The sequence below is a fragment of the Colobus angolensis genome, unplaced genomic scaffold (genome assembly GCF_000951035.1).
Source record: "Colobus angolensis palliatus isolate OR3802 unplaced genomic scaffold, Cang.pa_1.0 Scaffold284, whole genome shotgun sequence".
NCBI lineage: Eukaryota > Metazoa > Chordata > Mammalia > Primates > Cercopithecidae > Colobus > Colobus angolensis.
In genome coordinates, this window is record NW_012116088.1 from 3,255,805 (window position 1) to 3,267,808 (window position 12,004).

General features: G+C 40.4%; 1 protein-coding gene across 5 annotated transcripts in view; it reads left to right on the forward strand.

The window, feature by feature from the left end:
• Positions 1-12,004, forward strand: part of LDB2 (LIM domain binding 2) — a 392,824-nt gene that overhangs the window by 309,269 nt on the left and 71,551 nt on the right. For all 5 annotated transcript variants that reach the window (XM_011948824.1, XM_011948825.1, XM_011948820.1 and 2 more), the window contains exons 4-5: positions 6,083-6,205; positions 8,887-8,970. In XM_011948824.1, the coding sequence (XP_011804214.1) occupies positions 6,083-6,205; positions 8,887-8,970 (207 nt within the window). The remainder of the gene's footprint in view (positions 1-6,082; positions 6,206-8,886; positions 8,971-12,004) is intronic.

Here is a 12,004-nt window from a genome sequence, read left to right on the forward strand (position 1 = left end):
AAATTAGTAAGAACAAATATTTAATCACAGAATCTGACAAACAGAAGTTTATTTTAATGAACACTAGTTCACTGCATTTTGACTAACACTCAACATGAAACTAATTTGTGATATTAATGATAGCAGCTATCTCTTTCAGTTCAAAACACAAATGACAACCCTCTCTTTATACTTAAGAGAGGTTGAATCATCACGGTTAACTGCAAAAGCCCAATGTATGAAACTGAAGATGTGTTTATTACTTATGCAGTTTTGCTGCAAGAACAGAACTATATTTATTCATTGATCTTGTTGGTGTAGTTTCATCTCTCCAGTGCCCATGCTGGTGTACAAAACCAAAGGCAAGGGAAATGGTTATAAAATGCAAAAACAAATCATCAAATACCACTGATTCTATGGCATCTTAATTTTGTCAGGAGACTTTTTAAAATGTAGGAAAGGGTAGGGTTTTTCTTTCTTCCTGCTCTAAACAGGCAGAGAGGAAAGTTGTCATTCAGAGACAAAGAAGCTTCACACTGGATGCAGAAGTCCTGGCTGGCAAGAGACTTTTGCTACATGGAAAGCAATGATCACCTGAATGATGGTTTAATCTGTCCATGTCTCACTTCATTCTGGAGATGCAGGACATTTACATAATCTTGTAGATCAGAGGGACGTGCAAGCCATTCATTTTGCAAGCCATTCATTTCTAGTGTTACAAAGTCTTAGCATTGCAGAGAAAGCCTTTCTCTGCTGCTTCCTTATTGTTTTTTTTTTTTTTTTTCTTTTTTCCTCTAGGCTTAGTGTTATTTTTAGGTAATTCAAGAGAAACATACCAACTCCTTATGCTGTAAGGGGAAAAAAAATCCATGATAATTAAATTAAAAGCTTTGCTGTAATTAAGGAGTTGCTTCCAAAGCCAGTAGCCATTGAAAATAAAAATGCATTTTGTCGTAGTCCTTTTATATATTTACTCAGTTTCTTTCTTTCTCGGGTCAAAACTGATTCATAAATGAACATAGCTGCTCTGAAGGTTTAGTGCTGAACATTTGGGACTTGTTTTAGATCGAAAAGAATCCCATTCTTCTGACAAATCGATAAAGTGTTATTTTCATTCAAATCCAGAAACTAGGGTTTTCCTGTGTTGCATTCTTTCTTTTCCTGAAATTTTCCTCTCAGATGGTTGAGTGGTTTGTTCAGGTGTCTAAGGTGGTCACCAGAAAGACCTGAGCACTTCCCTGAACACAGCTCCCTTGCCCCAAGCAGCAATTGTTTGGACCACCCATCTGACGCGACTCCAAGGAAGTATATTTGCCGACTCTTGAAATGAATATTTCCATACCATGATGAAAAATATCACTTTCTGGGAAATGGAGCTCAGTTACGTGGACTTAGTCCAGATGCTAATTATGCACATTTATTTTTAGGAAATTTGAAAGGATCCATTTTTTTTCTTTTTTTCCTCTCTTGATTTTTTGGTTTTTGTTTTTTTGCTCCTTGGTGATTATTGTAATACTCAAAAACCTTTCCAGTATTATTGTTCTTATCTTAATTAAAAATAACTCATTTACATGTAATAAAATATTATGGCTGTTTACTACAAAACAGTGGGCTAATGACCTTTCAGACCTTTTTAAAAAGAAAAAGGGTCCAGAAGCCAATGCTTATTTTTAAAGGGAAGCCTGCTATTAGTACTTAGCATACTGTGTGCAGGCAGCATCGCAGTCTTCTAATTTAGGCTATCAATAAACTCTCATTCCCCAAATAGCATTTGACCCAGTGGTTCTGAGTTGCTTTTATGAAAATCTGGTCAACTCGTGAATCAAAAATCAGCCGCAATCCTAATCAACAGAAATATTAACTATTCCTCGGGAGTATCATGAGCATTTTGCAATTTCCTGATACCAGGAACATTATCGATTATGGATAAATGTGTAATTAGAATTTTAAAACACACATTATAAAGCCTTTCTTTTGCGTTTTCAGTTTTTTAATCAAATAGAAAACAAGGTTTAATAATCAGAAGAGCAGACACCAGGGTTTTCAGAATTCAAGACTCCGAGTGACATTTATATTTGAGGATGTGAACATGGGTGGATTCTGAGGAGGAGCAGTCTCTAGGGTACATTCTTGGGGTTAATTTTAGATTTTACAAACTGCAACAAAGTTACGGCCATTATTGGACACTCTTATCATCTCTATAAAGATTGGTTTATGTTTTCTCTGTTCTCAATTTGTTATTATGAAATTATTTACTACTACAGAGAAGTACCATGGAAGTGTACCCACCAGTTTTCCTATATGAATGCTTACTTATGTCTTTGACAGTTCATCCTTCTTACCTTAGCCTGTATACCACATTATATTTCAGAATTTCTACTCTTCTCCTGACTCTAACTAAATTATAATATCAATGATCAGATCATATGTATGTTTGTGTGTGTGTGTGTGTATATATATGTATAATGCACATGTATGCATTTACATATGAAGTACCACTAAGGAAAATACAATGAGCTTTGCACAACTGTTAATCTAAAAGCACTACTCCATGCATGCTATTCCAAGCGTACAAACTAAGAAAATTATATAAACACTCCCACTTAACAAGCACACTTGAGTTCATCAAAGCTATATGAGAATCGTTGTATTATACAGCTAAATAGACAGTCAATATTGCGTTACAATTAGCCAAAGAAAGAAAAGGGTTAAAAAGCTACTGGTTAGTTTGAGAAATGTTCTTTTTTAGTTCTCTTGTTCCTGGCCTAGTCTCAAGCTAGCACGTGATCGGCTGAATGCCTGCCAGCCTCTTTCTTGTTGATCCTCCGGAGACCATCTGTACTGGGGGCATTGATTAGAGTGTGTCTGCTGGGATTACATCTTTTCTGTTGCCATGCCAACTAATCAGCTGATTTTGGTTACCACAGAAACAAAATGTCAGAGCTCACAGTACGGTAACATGAATTCAGCACAACAGAAAATGTTTTCTTAATTGGGGACCCTTTTGATTTTGGATTCCAAGTGAAAGGCATCTTTAAAAAAAAAAAAAAAAGCCGACTTCAGATAAAAGCTATATTAATTGTATTGATTAAGAGGAATGCACAGAATTTTTCTGAAGAGAGAATATGTTAATTCCCTTTTATAGGCTATGCCTGTTTTTTATAATTTCTAAATGGGAAATACGTATATATTTTCTCTTATTTGCCTCCATTCCATTTGCTAGCTGTTGCATGTAAAGCAAATCACAAAGCCTTTGTTTCCTTTAATTTCTATGATGGGTACAGGGTGTGGAGTGGCTGTCTAGGCCCTGGAAGGTATGGGTGTAATTACTTGGGGAAGACCAGCCGTGACCAAAATCCTCCTCTGTCCTTTCATTCAAGGAAGCCATTTATTTTTCCTTAAAGAAAACGTAGTCAACTCAGATTTGATTCTAAGGATTCCTGCCTTGCATATGCTATACCCCAGTTAAACCCTTGGTTTTGACTGAAAATTGGAGGAGCCCAAGGCTTGCTGCAATTTTCCATTTGTAGGCCCATGACAGTTTGACTGCAAGAAAGGTCCCCAACCAGCTCACTCTGTTACCGTGAACAAAGGACACAATTTAACTTGACCTTACAGATGCTCCAATTGAGTCATCTGTCAGTAGGACTACACACATGCCTTCTCATTATGAAATTCTCTCCCAATAGAAGTAAACCAGACCCTTCACCTGCCCTGCGTTTGTGGTTCACAAATGCAAAACAAATATACTAGATAATTTTTTAAATGCTGACATTTAACTAAGCTAATATTTGTTTAAATATCCAATAATCTCCCCCTTTAAAAAGAGGATTATAGCATCCAAATATCCCTGTCCTGTTTTTGTCAAGACATTTCACTGTTGATGGCTCCCCATAGCTAGCTCCCTTTCGTGAAAGCTGTCACCACAGGTGGCTTCTGTCATGCCAACACCCCAGGGGAAATTGTGTGGCTTAATCTCCATGCAACTCTTTTTAATGTCTTGGTAAATTAATTCCAAAGTTGATGCTCAAGGGGAGAGGTTTGGGGACACTGAAATCTTCTCCCATTTCTATGCACTCAACTCCCATGGCTGAGACACCAGAAACAAGGCTCTGAAAACTACACAGTCAAGGGGTTTTGAGGCAAGGTGCCCACATGCCTGAGTTTACCCACAGATCCTGCTAATTGGATCTGAAGCAAAGGTCTTCACCCAGATTATCAATAATTATCCCACAGTATCTCTGAGATCTTTGATAAGACAAAGATGGCACACTTTAATAGCATCTTTCTCGAGTAGTGTCCCATCAACACTTGTTACAACACTTGTTAGTAATTCTCCTGTACTGGCATTTGACTTGTTGAAAGCACATGTTACCTTCAATTTGAGCACATGGAATGCACCCAACCCAGTGCTGTGGACCAAGTTGCAACTCAATTAGTGATGGTGTTTTGTATTAAATTTCCAAAGAAGAAAATAATTATTAATATTTCATAAAAGGCTGATATAAATTGTTCACTATCTTCATGGACTATAGTTTTACAAATACTTACATTCTCTCTTCAGTTAATTGATTTTTACTTATTCATTTATTTGTTTTTGAGTGTGTTTTTTCAAGTGTCTGGAGTGTTGTATGTTTGTTTTTAGCCTAGGAAATCTTTCTCCAAAAAGCTTGATCAGAAGCCCAATGCAGTAAAAAACTGAAAAATCAAAGCTGCTCAGTGAAATCCAGAAAGTCAATGAGGATCTCAAAGCCGAGATGGAGGCCCAGTTCCTCCCAGCAGGGCCCCTGAGATGCTGCCACTAGTGAAGCCCTAGGTCTCAGGTGGCACACGATGACCATTACTGGTCTAGGGCTTTGTGTTTTCTTGGGTAGCCTTCTTTTTATCTGCAGTGCTATCATTTACTGCTATCCTACTACATGCCAGGCAGAATTCCAGGTAGCCTACGTACATAACTTTATTTAATGTATTTTCCTAACATCCTTACCCAAGAGTATTTCTATTTCCATTTTACAGATGAGAAAAACTGGAATTTGGGGAATTTATTGGATTTTCCCCAAATTTCCAGAATGAGTAAAAAGTAGAATTGGGATTCAAAACCAGTACCCTCTGATGTCAAAGTATGCACCCACTATTTTGTACTGCTTTCCTAAGGCAGCAATCGTCCGATTAATGAGTTGTAACTATTTAAACTGAACCAATACACTACTGCCACTTCCTAGCTCAGAGTTGACATAGGCTCAGTGGTTTGTGATTGCCTAGCACTTTCTTTGATTTCAAAGTTGTTAATAGTGAAAGGAATGGTAAATAAAATAGGAACTACACGCTAAAGATGCTATGAATATTAAAAAAAAAAGATTAAAATGCTACTCTGTCACTGATTACTCTATCAAGGAAGAGACCCTTCAAAATTCTATTATGTTTCATTAATAATATATATTTTTCTTAGAAAGATAAAGTGTCCCATCCCCCTAAGACTGGCCTTTTGTGCGAGCAGAATTTATCATTGCTGATGTGCTGAGATTCAAGGAATATGCTCTTGACACATGCCTCTATTTTCCACATGTCAGTAACTGATACTAACTGCCTTGGGTTAAGCATTGTCCTCTGGAATTTCATTTTCGAAATAAAAACTTCCTACAGTTGGATCAGGTTGTAGTAACTCACACTTAACCATGAATGGGTTTATTGGGTACTTTGTCCCAGAGTAGGATAACCAAGATTAGAATAAGAGCTCAAGCCTCCGTGGTTGAAGGATGATGAAAGTGGAGGAAAACTTTTTGACCCAATGTCACTATAAAATGGGTTTTATCTCCATATTTACAAATGAAGAAATTGAGGATCATAGAGTTTCAGCAGTAACTAGTAGAATTACTAGCACATCACGGCCAATAAGCAGCTGTACAGTCTCTTCAACCCACTGATTTTAGAGCTGACATTTGTACCACGTGCAGTGGACACATCACTTGTGTCACATCTTTACCAAGAGCTAGCACTGCCCGAGGACAGAAAGGGAGACCACACTGAGTAGCTGATATGTGAGTTACAAAAAGTGGCTTTCACAAAGTGCGTAATGAATGACTGTGTGGTTTGTCACTTCTAGGTGTGTACAGAAGGCAGACTGATCTTGGAGTTCACCTTTGATGATCTCATGAGAATAAAAACATGGCACTTTACCATTAGACAATACCGAGAGTTAGTCCCAAGAAGCATCCTAGCCATGCATGTAAGTAATTTAATTTCTGTTTTGCTTTCTTTTCTTTTTTTTTCTTTTTTTCCCTCCTTCATTTCACTCAAGGGGAAAAACCCAGTCCTCCCTCTGTGAAAGAATTCCGGTAGTTGTCACGCTTTAGGTAATTAACTCTAAATACTGAGTTTTGTTCTCAACCATTTTAATCCACAGGCCCTCTTCTCCCCTTTTGGTTTCCAAGATTGGTACATTGTGTGACTATTTTTTATATTTTATTATTTTGAACTCCAAATTGAGGTTACTTCAATAAACAGTTTGTACTTTTCTTAAATTCCATTCAGTCATTATCAATTACTGCTCTGCTTGGGCTAATAAACCTGTTATGTATAACTGGGGAATGAAATAAAACAAGCAGTTAGAAAAGCAGTTTCCAGTTTTGATTAGAACCATCTGATGGGACATGGGACTCAGATCTTCAGATTCGTGTCAGAAGTTGGCCCTCCCTGATCACGGTGCTAAATTTGAAGTGGAATATTTTGGCTTCTGTTAGTTTTGTTTGACTATAATTCACATCAACTATACTGAGCACAAATTAGGTGCAAGGTTGGGTTCTATGCCGATCTAGAGATGTATTTTAAATGTAAGTAGGAACTAGTCAGGTGCAATCTCTTAATAAGTCGTCAAAGGCATCAACTTAAATTTAAGTCTCTCCTCTATAATACATGATGCTTCCATGAAAATCTTTGGAGCAAAATCAGACTTCATAAGCCTAATTTTAAAGACCCTGAACAATCAAAAGAAAATAACATAACAGTAACTACCATTTCCTGATTTTTTTACTCTGCCAGGCCTTTAGCTAAACATTTTGTATCTCTCATGCTGTTGAATTCTGACAGTCAGGCAGAGAGTTGAGCTAGTATTATTCCTATTTTAAAAGTGAGGAAACTGAGGTTCAGAGAATCAATAAGTTGCCCCATGTTTTTTAGCCCAGAAGTAGCAAAATCAAGATTTTGCCCGCGGTGGTTCTAACTTTGTCTCCCAGCTGTCCCATTCCCGGCTATTTCTCCACACATTAGTTGTCAGCCACCTCTTTCTGACTAGTTAATGCAAGCTCTGCCCTTCCCATTAGCCTTATCCTTTTTGTTGTGGCACCCCACTTTCCTGCTCCATGATTTCTGGCTTGGTTTTTAAAGCTTAGTTTACATCCTCCACTCTCTTTGAGGAAGTCTGGAATATTCACTTCTATTATTCTCAAAATAGACTAAAAGGCAGCAAAGGATAATAGTTGGGAACCTGGGCCCTGGATTGAGACCACATAGGGTTGGACCCTTGCTCTTGGGTGAATTTGGGCAAATGATGTGACATCTCTGTGCTTCTAGTCCCTCATCTATAAGATGGGTACAGTAATAAAGCATGTTTCAGATCATCAAATTAAGAGTTAATGACTGTAAAGCACTTAGAACAATGCCTGGCATATAGTGTGTCCTCTACGGGTTTCGGCGATTGGCTGTCATCATCGTCATTGGTAGCCACAGCAGCCGGAACAAGATTTTTGCATTCCTTTATTATTAGCTTTCCTCTCTTCTGACTGAAATGTAAGTTCCTTGAGGTTGACCCTGACTACTTGATAGAACAAACTCTTCCTAGCACATCAGAGTGGTTTGAGAATATAGGCTCAATGTCAGGGAAGACCTCTTTGAGGAAATTGACATGAAACTGACATGCTCTGTTTTCTCCAGCATTTTTTATTTATATACACAAATCTAACTGGTAGTATCACTATGAGAAAAGGTATGTACAGAAAAGAATAAGTCACATTAGTATAACCTAGTCTCATGAAGGCAGACGTGGAGGCAAGGGGATGTTTACTTCCATCTCCCTCTGTTTAGTGCCAATTTGCTTATATCAATTAAGGAAGAAGGAAAGGCAAACAGAAAGAAAGAACATCAACCAAGAGACTCATTTTAAAATGGATCCCAGAAAGAATTTTCATTTTCTTCCAGCCAGACAGAACATTTGGTGTGGCCCATGGTACTTTACATCCCTTCTTAAAATGTGGCTGACATTTTGGAAAATATGATACTTCCTCTTACAGTCCTGCAGGATAAAAATTGTTGGGGATATCTATTTCCAGACTCAGCTTAATGGGGAGGAGAGTTAGAATTCTCTGTCTCTCCATATATATGTGTGTGTGTGTGCGTGTGTGTGCATGTGTGTGTGTGTGTGTGTGTGTGTGTGCGTATTTTGAGTCAGTGGCAAAGTTTTCTAATACAGCCCTCAACCCCAGGCTGTAAAAACACCACCACTATCACAGCAGGAAACAAAGACCAGTCCTGAAGCTGGCCAGTCCAGGGGGACTGGCTTCTCTAAAGAGGGCGTGAGACCTGGAGCTCTCCTGGCAGAGTTCTGTGACTCAGGCTGGAGACCTGAGTGCCAAGGCCTCTCCAAGAGGAAGTAATATCATTTCTCCCAAGGACTGAAAGCACATCTGAGCAGTTTGGTTTTTCCCCAGTCTTGCACAATTAATCTGAAAATGTCCTTGAGTGTTATATGCAAGTGTCTTCGAAATGTAAATTAAATTACCTCCAGCAGCCTGCCCTCCAAATAAAATTGACAATGTCGAGATTACGTTTCCTTAGCAGCTGTAGCACAGTCTGAGATTTTCTCAGGACCATCCTGTAGTGATAAAATACATGTGGGGTTTTTTCTCCATTTAGGCACAAGATCCTCAGGTCCTGGATCAGCTGTCCAAAAACATCACCAGGATGGGGCTAACAAACTTCACCCTCAACTACCTCAGGGTAAGATCAATTGAATGATTTTATGTTTTGGTGAGTTTGAAAAGTACTCCAGAGGTTTATATGCATCCTGACCCAAGAAGTTAAAATGAGGTACTGGTGATATAGCACAGTGTCTATGTTCTGTACCAGATGTATGTGTGTGTGTGTGTTTTCAATGGAGGATGGGGTTTAATTAACAAAGCATCAAACCTGGAATTTGTCAGGGTTCAATCCTATATCTATATGTCTCTTGGAATTAATTATTCAAAGGCTAGCAATGTCCCATTGTCGCAAAATGCTTTGTTGCTGTTTCCCTTGTTGTTGTCTCAAGTTCAAATGAGTTATTGGTGAGTTCACTGCCCCTATGCCTCCATCCAGGCACTGGTCATCCCTTAGGAGAATCAACATACTGCCCCAAAGAGTCTCCTGAAGAAATCCAATCTCATGCCGAAACATTGATATTTCTAAGGCTTCGTAAGGATTCTCTGCACAACATGTAACAGATTCGGTGGTGGGTAAAAGAAGGAGACTCTTTCTCTCTACAGCCTAGATGCCCCAGAGCCAAATCCAGGCCTGACAAGAGCCAGAATCAGCTGTGCTCCCCACCTACCCATCCTCATGCCCATGCCATTGCGGTGGCCCTGAACCACTAAAGAGCCCACTGGTCTCTGCTCAGAGGGAAACCAAAGTCAGCCCAGGAGTATGGGTGGACGGCGGGTGCTCCCAGCCAGGGTAGCTGGGGCTGTGTCCTCCCAAACCTCCGGTCTCCGTAGTCAGAATGGCTCTCTTGCGGGGCAACTGACATAATGCGGATGGGTGGTGAGGCCTGGGGCGTGATGGTCTATGAAGTTGTTCTCTCCACAATTCAGAAGGCTGCTCTGTACTGCTGGGCATATCATCTTGTCAGGGACCAGGAGAGTTTTAGTTTAAAACAGGGAAGATGCTCTTCCTCCTGCAGATAAAGAAGTTCCACACTATGTGTCCTCAGCTGACCCCACATAGGAAGCTGAGACTTTGAAGTCTATCCTAGACTTGGTCACTCATCCTATAGCAAGATCTTGGACAGATTCTTGGTTACATCTTTTAGCTGCATTTAACACAGATTAATAAACACCAAATTTCCTTCCTTCTCCTCCCCACTCCTCTTATTGTCATCTGTAAATGGTTGACTTTCACCGTGTGGTCAAGGCCCACCAGGTCCCCACATCCTGTGGCCCACAAAGACTGAGGTCAGACCTGTGAAAGGGAAAGAAGGCACTACCCCTCTCCTGACAATGATAGCAAGGAAATCATGTATGGCTTTTGGCAATAGGGAGTAGTGTTTTGAGGCTACCACATGAACACAGTGCTTGCTGCATGTCAGGTTTTTTGCTGTGTATCTTGTGACTGAAGTAGTCTCATAACGGACCCTGCACCCCATTACCATCCCTGTGGCAAAGTGAGGCACCGAGGGTTTCAGTAAGTGAAGTAAGTCTCCCAGCTTTACAGACAAGTGGCAGAACTGGGACTTGAACTCAGGCAGCCTGACCCTAGAATCCATGAGCTTCACCACAGAATGCTGCTCCTTGCTAGTGAGCATGGGAGCCTGATGATATTGATAGGAATTGGGTCATGTCTTTCCTGCCTTCGCTAGAGGGTCAGCATCTATCAGTGAGCCTTCGTTCACTTTGCCAAAAATAACATCAGCTCTTTGTAGGGTTTAGTTCCAGGATTGGGTCAGACAGTCCATGTAAAGGGCTTAGCACAGGGCCTGGGGACAGAAAGTGCCCCATTTGTGTTCATTCTCATCATGTATTGAGCACCTTCCGTGTACCCATCATTGTTTGTTGTGCTGGAGCCACGCAGAGAAACACAGCACCCACTCTCTACTCTGACTCTGGGAGAGTCGAATGCTACTTTGTTTCCTGACTTGTGCATCGTGGCTCAGTAGCTATTTACCTTCCCTGCCTTCATTCCATTCCTTTTCACTCACCCGTTATTCCTGGCAGTTTTCCAGTTGCTGGGTTTCATGGCAGAGCTACGGCCTCTGTCCTCAGTTGGTAGTCACAGGCCGGTGGGATGTGGTCAGCTGTGGTTCCAGTGAAGCGTTCTGAAATAGAGGGAGATGCAAAGCCAGAAATAGCCCAAGGAATGATCCTCAGGTCTTAAGGAGCAGCTCAGGACAGAAGTCCTGCTTCCTAGTCCCAATCCTTCGGGCTGACGTGGGCCACTTGACAGGTCATGGCTGAGCAGAATCTCAAACTCATTGCCCAAAAGCAGTGAACATGGGCTTCTGTGGTGGTTATGCATATGGGGTAGGTCACTGCGAATGACAGACAAAGGTCATTTCTTCCATTTAGAACTGGGATTTAAGATTCTTCTAGTAGCCTTATCATCTAAGTTTTTTAAGACAGCAGAGCAGTCACAAAATACATTCATTTATAAAGTTGCCTTAAGATCCGAAGCCTCCACATCCATCTGAGGAGCCTGGCTTTTGCCTCAAGCCCCAGAAGGTCATCTGAAGTATTGTGCAAATAAGGTAACAAGAAGCTTCAATGCCACTCCCAGTATCAGAAAAAGAGGTCAAATGGATATGTTGGTAAATATGAATCCAAAACCTTCTATGCAGTTGAAGAACTTTAAAAATGGATGCATCCTGCTTTGGAAAGGATGGATAGAGATTTTAAAGGCTCCAGACATTGAAATTTCAATATGCAGTGTCTAACACAACAAAATTAAGCAGAGCAGAAAGTAGGCAATTACAGCTATCTAGCTTCGTCAAAACAAGTTCATTTATTCCAGTGAAATTCTAATCATTCTCACGGAGATCTGCAGTCAGGAAATACACAGAGCTGACCGAATGCGGCTCTCACCCTTGGAGGGAGAGCAGGTGAGACCCTGAGGATGACCAAGCTGTGGACATTGTGAATGCAGATGATGGGACTGAACACAGACACTCTCCAGCAGCACTTTGGAAGGGACACTGGTGACCTGGTACTTTTGAAGCGACAATAAGAACAACTGTTGCCATTTGATTTGGGTTGTCAGATCACCTGCTGTTCCCTCTTGTTGTTCC